This window comes from Lissotriton vulgaris, chromosome 3_1 (assembly GCF_964263255.1).
Source record: "Lissotriton vulgaris chromosome 3_1, aLisVul1.2, whole genome shotgun sequence".
NCBI lineage: Eukaryota > Metazoa > Chordata > Amphibia > Caudata > Salamandridae > Lissotriton > Lissotriton vulgaris.
This window is the reverse complement of record NC_141689.1, coordinates 1,891,457,911-1,891,476,634: the sequence shown is the minus strand read 5'-3', so window position 1 is coordinate 1,891,476,634 and position 18,724 is coordinate 1,891,457,911. Positions and strand designations below refer to the sequence as shown.

General features: G+C 44.8%; 1 protein-coding gene across 1 annotated transcript in view; it reads left to right on the top strand.

The window, feature by feature from the left end:
* The first annotated feature begins 1,632 nt into the window (after window positions 1-1,632).
* C3_1H4orf46 (chromosome 3_1 C4orf46 homolog) overlaps window positions 1,633-18,724 on the top strand; it is a 61,722-nt gene continuing 44,630 nt past the window's right edge. The window contains exon 1 of the mRNA XM_086963314.1: window positions 1,633-1,882. Coding sequence (XP_086819440.1) covers window positions 1,748-1,882 — 135 coding nt within the window. The 5' untranslated portion in view covers window positions 1,633-1,747. The remainder of the gene's footprint in view (window positions 1,883-18,724) is intronic.

The window sequence follows — 18,724 nt, the reverse complement described above, 5'->3', positions numbered from 1 at the left end:
GCATGACAATGCATTTCATTTCAGAGTGGTGATGCAGAGCACCACACTGAAATGCATTAGTCTTACGCCTCATGTGTGGTACATGGCAGGACTGAACTCCTCACAACATTACTGAATAGAGCCTGTCAGTCAATGGTCTGGCTCTCCATGTTCTTAGTCAAGTCTTCCTCTCACGCTCAATATCGCTAGTGCAGAGTTACATCTATTCTCAAACAGACAAACCATATGAATGGACCAGCAAAGAAAAAGACACGCAGGCAAAAATGGAAAGCCAATATTTTATGCAGAAAGAAATACAGCCTAGTTAAGTCAAGTTAAGCATCTTATTCAATGGTGCACATTAATACGCCTTGTTTGTGAACATACAACTACAAATTAATAACACATGTAAGTACATAAACTCAGCATTAGATTCATGTTGCAGTTTAAGTAAATGTAAAGTAACTTTAAATGCACAAATACAAATTTAACTAAGAACTACATTATGATGAACAACCAATGTGAAAACATTAGTGCACGTTTACATAAATCTCTCAGGTTTCTAATGTAAATAAATTTTAATAGTGTGAGAATGGTTCACCAAAACTCTAAAGATTATATTTTGTTTATTAAGGTTAGGGCACACAGTGTACATTCCAAGTTCTACAGTGAATGCACTTTAGTATTGTATTGAAGTGCAACACTAGTTAGAACTCAAACGTATGTAGTGCCAAGTACACACACACACACATATCTCTCTCTCTCTCTCTCTATATATATATATATATATATATATATATATATATATATATATTTATATATATATATATATATATATATATTTATATATATATAATTTAATACCTGTAAGGGTGGAGCCAAAATTACACTACTGCAATAGGATTTTCACTCGTGTTTTAACCCCTTCACTGCGGCGGCTATTCCGCTGCAGTGCTAAGGGGGTGGGGGGGCCGCGCGGCGGTCCCGTGCTTGTGACGGAACCGCTCCGTCACGGCACGCGGGTGAGCTGTGCTTGTGACGGAACGGTTTCGTCACGGCCCGCCCGCACTAGAGAACGTCAGCGCAGGCACGGAATTCCTGCGCGGCCGTGCCGGAACCATTCCGTCACCAGCACAGCCCACCCGAGGCTCGTCACGAGCATGGAAGGGGTTAAAATATACATTAGATTACGGATGGGATGATAAAGAGAGTCATTTTCTCTCTGGATTGCCCTTCTCTTTTTGAAACTCAGGAGCAACATTGTCGAGGTGACACCAGGGCTTTAAGTGGAAGCTTTTTCAATACTATATACAAGCCATAGTTGCTGCTAATTTATGAAACGCAAGATTCATGTGTTTTTTAGCCACGCCCTTAATTACAGTGCGACGCCCCTTTGAGAGACCCCCCCAGTTGTTTCATCCCACTTAAAACCCTGATTATAGCCTTTACGCTGTTTTACTGTTGACAAAAAAATGTGCCTGGTTTCCACGTAGTGATTTTACTTCTATTCTTAAAAGTTTTTGGGCGCGAGCCGCAAGGTCAGTTTCATTAAACGTTCAAAACACTTAAAACGCATGTGCGCAAAGGCAAGGCTATGGTCAGGCAATGCGCCACGTAACGTATATTGAGACTAATGAGCTCGAGCCTGATGCTAAAATGGCACCGCTCAGGACACGGTCCGCCCTTAAGGAACAACACATGCGAACAGTTCTGTATATACCACCAGTCTCGTGGCGCAGTTTTCTCATTCTTTTCTGACAAAATCTCAATGATGGCTGAGCCATCAACGAACAATAGTAGGCGCCGTCCACAGAGTGCTAGCGCCGGCGGGGACGTCCATATGAGGAGCAGTCGCGGCGGCAGAGAAGAACTGCTGGAGGAGGTGGAAATGCAGATCGATGACGTGAGATTTTTTTGTTTTAATATAAACACAGGCAAGGCCCGTGTCATTAAAAGCGAGCTTTTTTTTACACGGAGAAGGGAGGCACGACTTGGAAACACAAATTGCTGAGTACAACCCCTAGATCCATCTGCTATTCGTCCTCTAATTCAACCTTTTGTCCAAACTTTCCAAATTGCTTTAAATAACTTTTGAAGTTAAACATTTACCATCAGAGTGCGAGCAGTTCGTCATGAGAAAGGGGACGTGTTTTGGAGAAACCAGACAGGAATTCTTTTGACACCTTAGTTCTTCTAAGTTCAACTACACATTCAGAAATATAAATCCACCATCCACTCTTTCAGGTTGAAAAGTCAATTGGGGAATTATAAAGCGCAGCAAATCACCCGTACGGTTCTCAAGGCATCGAAGTTGAAGTTGGTAACTGCTTTGTGGTGATCTGTTCATTCAAACAGCCAGGTCATGAGTCTTTTCCTAAATTTCCTGAGCGATGAGGCGGTCCTGAGGTGCAGGGGACGGTCATTCCAAACTTTGCCTGCCAGGGGTGCGAAGGAGCGTCCTCTGTTGCTTTGGCGGATCTGGAGGAGGGGGTGTCTGCAAGGAAGAGGGAGGCAAATCGTAGATGTGTGGTCGGTTGGTGGAAGAGCATGCATTTGTTGATGTATGATGGAGTTTTGTTATGCAGGGTTTTGTATGTGTGGGCCAACATCTTAGATTGGCATCTCTTCTGGGTCAGTAGCTAGTGTAGCTTCTTGGTGTGAAAATTGCAAAAAACACAGTTGATGGACAGAATGCAGAACAATGTCTTACATTCACCCCAGTACAAAGATCTGGGCCTAAATCCATCGTTTTTTTGCACTCCACATCACCCTAGGTCAGACAAATGCTATATGCAAATCAGCCTTGACCCTGTGCCTCATGGAAACAGTCCAGCTTCTTGGTGTGGTCTGATGTGGGCCCGTCTGGAAGAGGTCGAGGATGGGTCTTGTTGCTGAGTTTTGTATTGTCTGTAGTCTCTTCAGGAGGCCTGTGGTGATTCCTACATAGAGTGTGTTCCCGTAGCCTTGCCTGCTGGTGACGAGGGCCTGCGTGTCGTTCCTTTTGGTGTTGACTGGGAGCCACTTGAAGATCGTGTGGAGCATGCGTAAGGTGTGGAAGCAGGTGGATGAGACTGTGTTTACCTGTTTCTTCATATAAAGCTTGCTGTCCAAGATGATCGGGTCTGGTCTGTCTGGGCGGGTAATGGGCAGAGTTCAGCAGGCCACCATGGCGAGGTGTTGTTCCCAAAGATTTGTACTTCCTTCTTGTCCGTGTTGAGCTTGAGACCGTTGTGCTTCATCCAGTCGGTGACGTTAATCATACATCTTTGGAAGTTGGCTCTGGTGGTGGAGGGGTCTTCTGACAGCAAAGGATGAGCTTGGTGTCATCGGCATAAGAGATGATGTTGAGTCTGTGCGAACTGACGGTGGTGGCCAGGGGGGTCCTGTACATGTTAAAGAAGGTGGAACTGAGGTACAATCTTTGGAGGACCCCGCAGAGATCTTCTTGGGTTCCAAGGTGAACAAAGGGAGACGGATTCTCTAGGTTCTTGTGGTGAGGTATATGGCAATCCATTTGAGGGCGTCCCCCTGGATTCCGATGTGGTTGAGTCTGTTGATCAAGAAGTGATGGGAGAAGGTGTTGGGCTGCCGTTTCGCTGCAGTCCAGGAGGTCCCTGATGTTGTCGGTGTGTGCAATAAGGGCTGTCTTGGTGCTGTGGCTGGATCGGAATCCGGATTAGGAGGGGTCCAGGAGGTTGTGTTCCAGGTAATCGGTGAGTTGGTCGTTGATTGCCTTCTTGAGAACCTTCTCTGGAAAAAGAAGCAGAGAGATGAGTAGTAGTTCTTCGGTTCTGCTGGGTCGGTGGATAGTTTCTTCAGGAGGGTCCTCATTTCAGCGTGTTTCCAGTCCCCAGGGAAGGAGGCTGAGGTGATGATGTTGTTCAGGATTTTTTTGAGCTTGTAGACAATGGTCTTGCTCCCTAGTTTGAAGATGTGGTGGGGACAGGGGTCCGTGGGTGCTCCTGAGTGCACAGAGTGTATGATGGAGATTGTGACTTGAGTTGTGAGTGTCCCACTGGGTGAGCAGATGTTCAGGGTTGAGGTTAGTGGGTTTGAGCAGGGTGATGCTGTCAGTGGTGGAGGGTTGGGGTTTGAAGTTTTCGTAGATGAGTGCGATCTTGTTGTGGAAGAAGTCCGCCAGGGTGTCACACAGTTTGTGAATGGTGGTGATGTCACTCTCTGTGGGGTTGGAGAACTCCTTCATGATGGCGAAGAGTTCCTTGCTGCGGTTTGTGCTGGCTTCTATGCAGTCCACTAGTAGTCGTTGTCGTCTTCTTCCTCTTCCTCTTCTTTTATTTTTTTATTTCAGGAGGCAGTAATACTGGTTGAGTACTGTTTTGAAGGTGGTATGGTCTCCCGTCTCTTTGCTGGTGCGCCACTTCCTTTCTGGTTGCCGGTAGTTGCGTTTGGTGGATTTCCGCTCCACGTTGAACCAGCTGGTTCTGCTAGCAGGTCCTTTGAATTTGGCTGGCTTGGCGAGGGAGATTCTGTCGGCTCATTCTGTGATCCACTGGGAGAGTTGTTCGCAGCTTGTTCTGTTTTGAATGTTGAGTGTGGGAGTTGAGTGTTCCACTGGTCTTCTGATAGCATGTCATGCTTAATATTTGGGGTTATACCGATTTCAGTTTACGTATGTCTGACTGCTCCAAATTCTCTGTGCGTTAAATTCCCTGTGTTTTGCCCTTTATTGCACATGGGACAAAGCATTTACATTTGTGAATTCTGGACACAAGTCTTAAAAAAAAAAAGTGGGGGGGACAAACCAAGTTAGGCAGTATGCAAGTGACAACATGATACGTGACATCAAAGCGCGTGACGTCGCATGTGACATCATAAGAAGGGACCCTACAAGAAGTGACGTCCAATATTCAGACCTCACACGTATGTTTTGCATGTCTATCATGAGTACATTTAAGCAAATTACAAGATTTAACAAACAAGATCTTGTCTTAGAGTTGTGCCCAAAAAGTGGCGCAACCCTGTCTGAAAGTCTGCACATCAACTTTTTTTTTTTTTTTTTAAACCTAAGCCACAAAAGGAATTGGCAACAAGGATAACATGGCAGTAGATATGTTCTGCTTAATTGGCTACAAAGTCTGCATTTTAAAATATCTCATGGGGTAAAAACACCTGCTGCAGAGGTCTTTGGGCGCCCAGTAAATCTCAAGGAATAATTATAACTTGCAAGATAACTTGGGAGGTTAGCACTTTTTGTTGGAGAGATATGTATTTTGTCTAGTCCAAGATTTTAATCAAGGTAGTATAGAAAGTTAGTGTGTCTCCTGCTCACCACATCTTGTACCATGCAGATGACATATTTTTATTTTATGTAGATCAGTAAGTGGGTTACTACTTTTAACACAGAGGTCTTTTTCTTACTTGCAGTTCATAAATTGTAATCCTTCTAATCTAGAACAGTGAGCTTTTATTAAAGGATGATACGTGACTCCTACATCTTGTTACCCTCACTGTCTTATGTAGCACATCTTATACATAGATTTACACACTTACATAATTTAGTATCAATGTATAATGTGTATGTTAAGTAAAGCACTGGGTGAGTATGAGTAGCTCTATAAAATAAATAAAATGGTGCTATTTAAATTATTTGTGTAAATACTGGGACAAACCAACATGTCTGACATTCTTACAATGCAGGCATATCTTTTATACACAGTCTCTTTTAAGTGTCTGTGAAGTAATAACAAGCGGTGTGCCTTTGTTTCCCCTTTGTCGCATTTGCAGCCAAGTATGAGGCTCCAGACCGCGCCCAGCCAGGATCATATGGAAACAAAAGGAGGCCTGCTGGCCCCTTCACTTTGGCCTTTATCTTTGGCCCAGCTGGAGGTGAAAATAAAAAAGGCCCTTGCAGCCTGCACTTTGCTGCTGGTAATTGAAAGCAGACAATGTGCAGGGGCTGCTGAATGTGTCCTGGTGTCTAAGAATTACACCAGAACGAGTTCAGCATATTTCAGTGGGCCAACTTCTTCGAAGGGTGGATGGCATCTACCCATGTGTACCCAGACTTGTGTCCTGTGTGCAGTGATATACATTTCAGAAAAGGCCCTGTTTTAGCAATGTCCGTGGCCAGTCTTAGACAAACTAAACCACTCTTTTAGTACTTCAGTAATGGTCAATAACATATTCCCTTTTATGGCTGTATAATAAACATTGGCCATGTTGGCAGTTTCTATCTGTCTTTTAGGTGACTGAGCGTACCGTGCCATAACTCTCAAGCTTCTTCTTGATTTAATAGTGGTGTAAGACTCGAGCCGATTGCAATGCCTTGTGCAGCCCTGCAGACCGTAAACACAACCTGTGCAGAAGTGCCTGTGAGTTATCAGTATAAGTTTACACAAAACCCAGAGAGGAAAGAATGCACTACACAAAACATGTTGATCTGTGATGTGATTTATGGCCTTTGTGAGAAATTGGGTTGTTGGTTGTCTGTTTTGTTAGCTCTGTTCAAGCAACAGCCACAGTCCCTGGCACGATGGCCCACAAAAACTCACTAAATTACCCTGTGCTTAACCCTGGGTAGTGTGGCACAAAAAGCAGTCAGTCTTAAATTGGACCCAATGTGTAAAGTATTTATGCTGCACTCAAACAGGAATAAGTTGAAGAAACAACACAAAAAATCCCACTTCAATTTAGAGAAATAGAGTAAATGTTAATACATTATTTGACACCAAAATGATAAAAATCCAATCAGTACAACCAGAGTTATGAATTTTTAAAGTCTCTAGAAAAAACTAGCGCCTAAAATTTCAAAGCGCCAACCGCAGTTATCTAGTCATGTGAGACTGGGTCAAAGTAAAAAAAAAAATATGTCCGACTGCGATGCAGCGTGGGTCTGATACAAAAAGTGGGTTGGGCCCGGTCGGCGTTTACCTTCCGACCTAGAAGAAATTCTTGAAAAAATGGTCTAACAAGGTAAAGTTCAGTGGGGCAAGGCTGCAGGTGGTGTCTGAGGAAGGAGCATTGTCAGGGGGGCCGCTGGACGAAGTCGCATGAAGATTTCCACGTTCAGATTTAGTCCTGTTTATGGAAGTCAGAAATCTCCAGCGGGACAACACAGGACGCTGTAGCCGATGAGAGTTCCAGGAGCCAGGATACTCCTTTGGCTAAGGACAGCTGAACAGGATATGCTGCTGCGAAAAAGAATGTAGCGGGAGCAGTTGCATAGTCAGGCTGACCGGTGATGCAACTTGGACAGCTAGATGAGCAGGTTGGTCTCGGTCATCCCTCGGTTCTCAGAGCAGTTTTCAGCCAAAAAGTTTCTAAGTCCCAAGTTTTCCCTTTTGGCTATTTGGGCACCTTTAGTACCACCACCAAGGGCCTAGGACTGAATGAGCACCACTTGGGGATTAGGACTCACTCAGGCTAGGTCCAGTTGTGGGTTCAAGATGGTGGAAGCCTATTATGTCCCTGTGTCTCTGAACAGGAGGCCAGCAAACTTGCCCTTAAAGACATTCTGGTAGTCCTGGGTTCAGGTGAAGCAGCAGGGCTCGAGCAGTAGCGCAGGCCTCTGGTTCAAGGCAAGCACCAGGCAGCAAAACAGCCCTTCCAGGTGCAGTAAAGCAGTCTTGTGGAGTACTCTGCAGGCCACAGCAGCAGGCAGACCCCAGAGCATTCTTCCACAGTTTCAGAAAGTTAACTGAAGAGAGTGGGTCTGAGGGCCCTATTTTTATACCTGGTGCCTTCTTTGAAGTTAGAGAAATTTCTAGAGATATCTTTTTGAAGTTCTTGGACTTTCCTTACTCCCCTGACCTGGCTCCAAGCAGGTTGCAGGGACAATGCAATGGGTACAAGCCCTTTGTGTGAGGATAGAGCACAGCCTATTCAGTTGCAAGTGGTGCTCTGCCCCGATCCGCCCCCAACCTGCGTGCAGATGCCCCATTCAGGCAAGCCCTATCCCTCTATTGTGACTGTCTGGGAGGAATTCACAAAGTCCTAACTACACACAGTCATGTTGGTTAGACCAGGTTAGCCATTCACGTGACCCAAGGGAGTCTGGAGGCACCAAATGCCAAATAACAGGAAGATGCCAACTTTCCGAAAGTAAAAACAACAATTGATGGACAGGATGCAGAGCAATGTCATACATTCACCCCAGTACAGAGATCTGGGTCTAAATCCACCGTTTTTTTGCACTCCACACCACCCCAGTTCAGACATGGCCACATGCAAATCAGCCTTGATCCTGTGCTTCATGGGAACAGTCCAGCCCGAACTGCCAAGCCATGTCTTTCCTTTACCGGAATCAAGCATCCTAGGACCGGTTTCTGGCTACCAGCCGTCTTCAGCCAGGGTAGCTTGACTCCAGTGGTGCTGGCTAAAACGAGTGGGAGAAAAAAAGAGATAAAGAGGGAGAGAAACGAGATATAAGAAAGGAGGGACAGTATAAAATACGGGGCAGAATGAAAGGAAGAATTGAAGACAAGAGAGAATAAAAAAAGATGAGTGGCAGGAGTGAAAGTACAGCAAGAGGAGGAGAATGGAAAAGAAAAAATGAAGATAGGGAAGAGGGAAAGTGAGAAGGGTAGAGAAGGGGCAGTGGAGGGGAAAAACGTGTTAGCTCAAGGTTGGAGAAAGGGGGGAACAATAAATAGGGACACGAATAATAATAAAGAGGAAGGGCGAACATGAAGCTTGTAAGGAATATGGTAGTGGAGATGAAGAATGGGATAGAAGAAAGCGAGCAAAGTGATTTGATACAAAGGGAAGAGTGGCTGAAGATTGTAATTGTATTTACAAAGCGCACACTACCCTGACGAAGCGATGTGTGAGAGGGAAACGTAAAAGAGAGTCAGAGATATGTGAGGAAAGAGATGAGTGGGACGAGGTGGGCAAGAAGAAAGAATGAAACATGGAAGGGTGGGAGAGACTGGGAGAACGGAAAGAGGTGGGCGAGTGAGAGCTATGAAAGAGAATAAAACGAGTGACGAGAAAGCTGCGAAAGGTAAGTGAATGAAAAGAGCACTACGTAGCTATGGCAAGGAGAAAGAGGAGGGAGTGGGAGATATAACAAAAGGAATGAAGAAACATTGTGATGTGTGAAGGGATGTAGAAGGGCCAGAGAAAGATCCGAGGAAGGAAAATTATAAACGGAGAGAAAGGTAGACTGACGGAGACTAAGATACAGAGAAGAGGGAGAAAATGGGGTGAGTGTAGAACAGGAAGGATGAAAGTAAAAACAAGCATTGGCTGTGCAGCCGTGAAAGTGATGCAGCCGTCAAAGCGATCGCTGGCTGTAAAGGTGCCCGCGAGCGATGCACTTAATGAGCCATGACAAGAGAGGAAAGCCAGATAGCGCCTTTGCTCTTTACTGTTCACATAACCGCATGCTCTAGGCCACCAAAAAAGCTGTGGTCGGCTTTTTAAAGCCCACTCACTAAATGTCTTGCCAGAGCAGGGCATGCGCTGGCTCAGGCGAGACCTATAAACAAATGTAGGAGTTTTTCACTACTGGGCATATAAAACTTAAAAGTACATGTCTAACCTTTTATTTACAGTGCACCTTACCTTATAGGCTACCTAAGCCCTTCCTTAGGGGGGACTTATATGCAATAACAAGCACTGGCGTTGCCAATAGGTCTCGCAGTAGGAAAGTTGGAGCTATTTGTTTTGTAAATGACAAAGCCCTTTATGTTTTTAATGCATGTTGTCTGGGGCAGTGTAATCTCTGAGCTGCAAGAGATTGCGAGCCTTAACATACTGCCATCTGAGTTCAGTTGAATTAGAAGTCCATTTTACATCGATTTATTTTGGAATCCTGTGGTATTAATTGCAATTGCACTTTTTTTTAAACGTTCTGCATGATTTAAATTGGAGTTACATAATGTGTCACTATTGTGGAATTACTGTTTCCTCCTTTTCGCCGCCTTGTAAAGTTTTGACAATTGGCAAACTGGAGGTATCAAAAAATATTAACGTGATCCTTCTGGGAAGGTGTTATCTGAAGCTTGCTTTCCAAATTAGTGTAGTTTTGCTGGATGGTCATGTTTCGCCCATTTGCATCAGTTACAGAAACATTTGGCTTCTGTGTTCTTGTTGATCTCGGTTATAGAGTGGCAAGAGTTTGGGCTCTTATTTCCATGCTGCTGTCTCAGTGGCTTTTATTCCTATTCTTGTGTTTTCGTGCCCAGAGAATATTTCAGTTGTTATGTGTGCAGTTGTGATGAATTGTGTCCTTCCACTGCTAACAGGACCTTACATTGCAGTGCCTAAAGAAGTAGTTCCTCTCTTTCTGTCGTTGTTTTCCCTTCTCCCCTTAACTTTACCCTTCCCGTGCTCTTTCTCTATTTGTTTAACATGTTGTGGGTTCCTTTTTGTGTGGTGTTGTCACAGTTTTACTGTTTGAAATGTTGCACAAATATTTTACACATTGCCGCCGAGTTAAGCCTGATTTCTCTGTGCACAGCTACCAGGGGGCTGAGCATGGGTTAATTTATGGTTTTCTGGTGCCTTGCCCTGACCGGGATTGTGTTTGCTGCTTGACCAGGGCACACGCCCCCAGTCAACAAGTAACTCAGTTTCTCACAGTGGTTAATGTGCTTTCGTTTTCCTAGTGTTCATCTTAGTCTATATAATTACTGTATAAGAATAATGGTAATTACTACGGTAATCTCAGCATAGGATTTACATACTAATTGAACCAATAAATAACCTTATATTGTAGAACACCAGCAGCTGTGGGTGTAATATTTCTTGGCTCGGAGATGAGGGGTCACACACCTACAAATAACCCCTGCGAATAAGAGTTACTCTGGCAGGGTTGGCTTGACTGCTAACACTCTGAATTTGAATCAGCCTAACCCGTCACAGCGAACGAACGGTGACAGACCTAGTTCTGTTATGCATTTTTTCCGAAAAAGAAAAGTTCACAACAAAGCACCCTGATGTTGAATGGATGATCACACGGATCAAGTAGTACAGTAGAGGGGAAGAGTGAGAAGTATCAGTTTGGTATCTTCTCCACTCAATTAGGTTTCACCGAATGACAATATAAGTGACAATACATGCAAAGGCAACAGTTGGAAAAAGGGTATCTTGTAAGGTTTTGAAAAGAGTGTTTTACTGTTTGATTATGGAAGATTTTAAATAATGATGCAGACTGCTGCTTATTCAGGATCCAAGTTGGAAAGATGAGTACACGAAAGAGGCAGTTGTTTATTAATAGTATGGACCTGGGGACTTCAACCTACTTGGGCGCTCCCCTTCCCTGCGGAAGTAGGTGCCATGGGGTTGTGGTTAGGCCTGCTGCACTAAAGACTATTTCGCCTGCCCTCTACCACCAGTTCATTTGCAATTTCTTTTCAGGCTCTGCTTCTTGAGATAAAACAAACTAGATAAGTGAAAAAAAGAGAGGCCGCCTCATCCAGTCTTTAATTGCAGTTCATGAATGTCCAAGAGTATATGTCGGAAGTTGGCAGCAGAGACCATTGAGAGAAACACTGTGTTTTGTCACTTCACAAGCTAGCAAAAGACAGCCTGAAATATAAAGCAGTCTGCTTCAGCTGCCTAAAACAGACCTATTATGTCACAAAAATCTTACATTTTCATAATCAAACACAGCACTGAGCAATATTTACATACGCTGTAGCAATGACCAAATATATATTATAACAATGGTCCTTAGAGTAACACATATATCACGAAAAATTTAATATAGACCAAGATGGACGCTATATTCAACAGTGTCCAGCCGGACAAAGTATTTAATCAGATAAGCAAATTTTCATTATTAGCAAAAGCAACAAACAATGGAGCGGGAGCCAGTCCTGCATCCAATACAGAAAACAAAACACGGGTACATACAAACAGGAAGGACTTCAGGTAACAAGCAGTGGAAGCTTAGATTTGATAAGGTTAAACAATCTATCCATAATAGTATCCACACTAATATCACACAGTGGTTACATGCGTGGAACTATTTCAGAGGTCAACGATGTTTCGATCCCTTTCAGAACAATAATGGGATCATCATCAGGACAAATGGGTTAATTGCCTGATTGTCAAGACACTGCCTTGAGACAGTTTGAGGTAGGTGTTCCACGTTAGTCGTAGGTGAAGTAGAACACAAGTGCCTGCTGGCTCAGAATGGAGCCGATACAGGAAACGATTTAAGCAGTGAACGGTGTCTGCTTGTATGTAAAGCGAGCGTTTGGAACCTCCATTTCGGTCACTGCTGCCCGGATACCTGATACCGGCTACTTTATAGGCGCAATTCACTTCCGCGAGCATTACTTATCCTTATAATTATTACGGCTTGCTTTACCTACAAGCAGAGACCGTTCGCTGCTTAAATCGTTTCCTGTATCGGCTCCATTCTGAGCCAACAGGCACTTGTGTTTTACTTCACCTACGACTAACGTGGAACATCTACCTCAAACCGTCTCAAGGCAGTGTCTTGACAATCAGGCAATTAACCCATTTGTCCTGATGATGATCCCATTATTGTTCTGAAAGGGATCCAAAGCGTCGTCGACCACTGAAATAGTTCCACGTATGTAACCACTGTGTGATATTAGTGTGGATACTATTATAGATAGCTTGTTTAAGCTTTTTATCAAATCTAAGCTTCCACTGCTTGTTGCCTGAAATCCTTACTGTTTGTATGTACCCGTGTTTTGTTTTCTGTATTGGATGCAGGACTGCATCCCGCTCCATTGTTTGTTGCTTTTGCTAATAATGAAAATTTGCTTATCTGATTAAATACTTTGTCCGGCTGCACACTGTTGAATATATCGCCCATCTTGGTCTATATTTAATTTTTCGTGCTATATGTGGTACTCCAAGGACCATTGTTATGTTATATACTTGACACCCAGGGTCCTTAGTTACTCATTGGGTTCCCTTTAAATAGTAGCAATGACCAAAGGCAGCAAAGCAATGTCTTGTATATTAATGATTTTTATATAGACAATACTTAATAGAAGCTGGTTAACTATATGAAAAAGCTACTCGAATGTTAGTGTGTAGTAATGACCCTGGAGTCACTTCAAAGTAGAAATGAAGGCTTAATAAGTTGCGTAGGCCACAAGTGGGAACGCGGTCTGCTGCCATTCAGCAGTGAAGCTGACTTCTCATACAGCTTCATGGCAGCCCCCCTAGAATGCAGATAACTACACATTCCGCTTCAGGATATACACAGAATACTATTTACTGTACAACCCTTCCTCCTTACACTTTAATTTGAAGTAAAACACATGAATACATACACATTTAACAGTATACAACAGACAACACATAACCAAATGACATTTATACAAACAAAACATACAAGGAACCTTGGCCAAACAGTGTCCCAAAAACAAGTGAAATGCAGTAACCATATGTAATGAACTCAGCATGGTGCTGAAAAACATCATACTAGTGTAAGAGAAGGGTGAACTAGGCAAAATCATCTCCCACACTTCATTAACTTAGCTGGTACCATATGAGTTCTTCGGGAATTAACTTTCAGTGGCTTACATTTCCCCCAATATTTAAATCGCTTTGTGATTCATTCACATCATCACCTCCACCTGAAACACTTATCCCTTTTCAGCCATCCAGACACTCTGCATCACTCATTAACATTGGTTCACAACACCCATCATTCTCAATATTCCTCAAAACCTCCATTCTCTCAGTGCTCTTTTGATAAAAAGCAACTCTTCTCCCGCCCACCTTTGGCCATTAGACAAAACCATGTGATTTTCCTTCACACTTTGCACCTGACAAGTTCTTCCGAACAAGTTTCCAACTGCCAAGGTTTCACTTTAAACCATTCTAGGGTTCACTCAACGTTCCTTCCTACAATATTCATATTCCCTGTAATCTTTAATTCCTTTTCCACCTTCTTGGGTCATCCATCCCGGAACAGGTTTTGTATTCCCTTCTCCACCTCTCATCATCATGAATGGTGTTTGACCAGTTGACATGTCTGATGTGCCTGTACTTCATCCATTACTAACTTCTGCACATCCAGCTTGCTTCTGCATGCCAATTCAATCACTCCCTTAACCAACCTATTTTCCCTTCCCACCATGCTATTAGTCTTTGGTTTGTAAAATGAGGTCCTGCAATGCCTCACCCCAGTTTGAATCAGAAAGTTTCTCATTTCCCTTGATGATAACTGTGCACCATTGTCTGTGACTAAATATGGTGGCACACCTTCCGTAGTAAAAATTCTGCTATGTACTTTGATCGTTGTAGAAGTTATTTCACAAATTCAACTTCCTTCCATTTGGTGTGCACATCAATCATAACCACTGCAAACCTTAAATTGTGAGACAACCCATACTACGGTATTATAAAGTCAAGACACACTCTCATCCAAGGTTTACCACGATCTTGTATGTGTTGGGCAATACCACCAACAACTGTCAGACTCATCTCATTCGTGTACACCTGAGGCGGAAAGCTGGGTGTTAGCCTACTTGTGTTTTTTAACTTTTGCTTTGGAACGTTTGCTTAAATTCTGATTTGCGCCGTATCTTAACAATATTTCAAAATCCCCTCACAATCAGAAACAACTTGCACTGACCCCTCCGAACGCAGCCGAATAGGTGCTGGGGCCGGAGACGCCAGAAGAGTGGTTCGTGGTGGCCATATTGGGGGAACAAGCAAGTCCCAACGTTCTAGCGCTGCAGACGGGACTATAAAAGAAGGCAACGCGATAGCTCGCGAGACTTCGTGTACACCTGAGGCAGAAAGCCGGGTGTTAGCCTACTTGTGTTTTTTAACTTTTGCTTTGGAACGTTTGCTTAAATTTTGATTTGCGCCGTATCTTAACAATATTTCTAAATCCCCTCACAATCAGAAACAACTTGCACTGACCCCTCCGAACGCAGCCAAATAGGTGCTGGGCCGGAGACGCCAGAAGAGTGGTTCGTGGCGGCCATATTGGGGGAACAAGCAAGACCCAGCGCTCTAGCGCTGCAGACGGGACTATTAAAGAAGATGGCCACCTCTCCGCGCAGCGGCCGCGTGCAGCGGCGCCGCTGTTGCGCCGCTGTTGCGCCGAAGTCAAGCCAAAGTCCTGCCCGTCTGCGCCCGTCCGCGCTGAGGCCGGGCCTAGGGCTAGATACGCTGCTCAGGGATCTATAAATGATCTACCAACTAAAGAACTCATATTATCCCTGAATACCTAATCCAAGCTTTGTCATCAAGCCCTCAGTGTGGATAAGTGGACAGGTCCCATAGGCTGTCAACAATGTAAACAAAATCTAGAACCCTGCCAAACATCACGGGGTAAAGAGACAGGCAGAATTCTTACGGGGAGACTTATAAATGCTCGTTCCATGTGTAAGAACGCTCTTCATATATATGACCTCATTGTAGAAAAAGACCTAGACTGCCTATTAGTGACAGAAACATGGCTCAGGGACTGGTCCAACCCCGATATAGCCCAGGCATTACCTCAGGGCTTCCGAATACAGAGGTTGGACAGACCCTTCCAGCGTGGAGGAGGGCTGGCAATTATCCATTGTGATACCTTTAAATGTACCACTATGGAACTACCAGACATAAAAGGAGCAGAATGTCTCGGTTTTAATCTCCAGGCCCACGACTCTTTCACTTTTGCAGGGGTACTGATATATCGACCCCCCGGACAAGCAACTCAGTTCTTAGAAAGTGTGGGGGAAGTACTAACCAATCTAACTCTTAGATTTGCCAATTTCACCTTACTGGGAGACTTAAATCTCCATCTGGATAGTGTCAGTGATCCCAACGTATTGTGCTTTAAAGAAATTCTACACATTCTAGGACTGACAATACAAACAGGAGAGTCAACGCACACAGCTGGGCATATCCTGGACTGTATCAGCTCCAACTTAAACACAATTCAGGTTGAACCACCGCTGACCGAAACGTGGTCAGACCACAAGTTTATTGGTTTCAGCCTTAAAGTTGACAATCAGAAGGCAACTAAAAGATTAATTCCAGGTAATGAGACGTCAATCCCTTGCTGGGGGAAAATCATAGAACACCTAGATTTGAAAAGCTGGGTGGAGGCGGATAAACCATCGCTGTCAGGGAATGTGACCATTGACAATGAACGCTATGAGGGATGGATGACAACTATTGGGGAAAGAATGAAAACTGGGGGAACAAAATCCCATATTAGACAAGGAAGAAAATCTGCCCCCTGGTATACAAGCTCACTAAAAGTAACACTGGGAGAAGTGAGAGCGTCAGAGCATAAATGGCGCCACCACTATAAGAGTGATGACCGGGAGACCTATAAAAAAGCCAGGAGGGATTATCATGCTTCAATCAAATGCGCTAAAGCATTACTACACAAATCTGATTGAAGCTACCAAAAATAAGCAAAAAGAAATATTTCAAATTGTCAACAGTTTTAGGAAGCCCAAAATACTTTCCCAGGAAATTCCGCCATCACAGACTCTCTGCAATGAAATAGCAATGATCTTTGAACAGAAATTTTTTAACCTTACAAAAGACTTTCCTCCGATCCACCAAGAAGAATTAGATACAGCATATAAAGCTCAAAAGAAAAGACCCTGCACTATAAGGTGGGAAACCTTTGCCCCGATCAGCCTGGAGGAGTCCTCCCAGGCTATCTCCAAACTCAATTCAGGCTCACCTTTTGACCCCTGTCCTCCGGCGCTGTTAAAAGTTATAAAAGAGGAAGTCAATCTAGTGATCAACCCTATTCTTAATTCATCACTCCAAACAGGAGATATTCCAGCCTGTTGGAAGGTTGCAGCTGTTAGACCCCTTCAGAAACAAGCATTGGAAATGCAATAGGTCTCGCATTAGAAAAGTTGGAGTTATTGGTATTGTAAATGACATATGTTATTTATTTGTTGGTTTTTAAAATTGCTAAATTGATGGCTTTGTCATTTACAATGCCAATAGTTATAACTTTTGCGAATGTGACACCTATAGCATTTGGAATGCAACATGTTTTGTATTTACGTGACTTAGATGGCAGCTCTTGTCGTTAGGCCACATCTCTAGAGAGCAGGAGAGTGCAGCAGGGGAGAGAAGCACAGCAATGCAATAGGTCTTGCATTAGGAAAGTTTGAGCTATTGGTATTGTAAAGGACACGTTTTTTATTTATGTTCTAGTTTTTAAAATAGCGAAATAATAGCTTTGTTATTTACAATGCCAATCGTTTTATCTTTCGCAAATGTGACACCTATTGTAACACAATATGTGCTGTGAGGGTGAGTGAGGGTGAGGTGTTGAGGGTGAGGTGTTGAGGGTGAGGGGTTGAGGGTGAGGCGTTGAGGGTGAGTGAGGGGGTGAGGGGTTGAGGGTGAGGGGGTGAGGGTGAGTGAGGGTGAGGGTGAGGGGTTGAGGGTGAGTGAGGGTGAGGTGTTGAGGGTGAGTGAGGGTGAGGGTGAGTGAGGGTGAGGTGTTGAGGGTGAGTGAGGGTGAGGCGTTGAGGGTGAGTGAGGGTGAGTGAGGTTGAGTGAGGGGTTGAGGGTGAAGGGTTGAGGGTGAGTGAGGGTGAGGGTGAGGGGTTGAGGGTGAGTGAGGGTGAGGGGTTGAGGGTGAGTGAGGGTGAATGAGGGTGAGTGAGGGTGAGGGTGAGGGGTTGAGGGTGAGTGAGGGTGAGGGTGAGGGGTTGAGGGTGAGTGAGGGTGAGGGTGAGTGAGGGTGAGGCTGAGGTGTTGAGGGTGAGTGAGGGTGAGTGAGGGTGAGGGTGAGTGAGGGGTTGAGGGTGAAGGGTTGAGGGTGTGAGGGTGAGGGTGAGGGGTTGAGGGTGAGAGAGTGAGGGTGAGTGAGGGGTTGAGGGTGAAGGGTTGAGGGTGTGAGGGTGAGGGTGTGAGGGTGAGGGTGAGGGGTTGAGGGTTAGTGAGGGTGAGGTGTTGAGGGTGAGTGAGGGTGAGGGTGAGTGAGGGGTTGAGGGTGAAGGGTTGAGGGTGAGTGAGGGTGAGTGAGGGTGAGGGGTTGAGGGTGAGGGGTTGAGGGTGAGTGAGGGTGAGTGAGGGTGAGTGAGGGTGAGGGGTTGAGGGTGAGTGAGGGTGAGGGTGAGTGAGTGTGAGGGGTTGAGGGTGAGTGAGGGTGAGGGTGAGGCTGTGGTGTTGAGGGTGAGTGAGGGTGAGTGAGGGGTTGAGGGTGAAGGGTTGAGGGTGTGAGGGTGAGGGGTTGAGGGTGAGTGAGGGTGAGGGTTGAGGGTGGGTGAGGGTTATTGGGGGTGAGGTTGAGGGTGAGTGAGGGTGAGTGAGGGTGGGCGAGGGTGAGGGTGTGAGGCTTATTGAGAATGTGTGTGGGTGTGTGAGGATGTGTGAGAGTGTGTGAGGGCGGGTGTGTGTGAGGGCGGGTGTGTGTGAGGGTGGGTGTGTGTGAGGGTGGGTGCATGTGAGGGTGTGTGGTTGAGGTCATGAGGGTGTGTGAGGGTGAGTGAGGATGTGTGAGGTTGAGGGTGTGAAGGTGTATGAGTGAGGGTGGTGGTGGGTGAGGGAGTGTGAGGGTGTGTGTGTGAGGGTTAGTGAGGGTGAGTGTGTTGTAAGGGTGGGCGGGTGAGGGTGGGTGTGAGTGAGGGTGTGTGAGTGTGAGGGTGTGTGAGGGTGTTTGTGTGTTGTGTTTTTTGTGTGATTGTGGTGTGTGTGCTTGTGTGACTGTCCCATAATTATATTAAAGTATTTCAGTTATTGCGTTCTAGTTGTTATTTTGAATCCCGTACTATTTTTATTGACGTCCGTGTCAGCCAATGAGATTTCAAAATCCTCTCACGTTGCGTAACAATTTACTCGCGTCTAATTGGAAATCCCCATATTG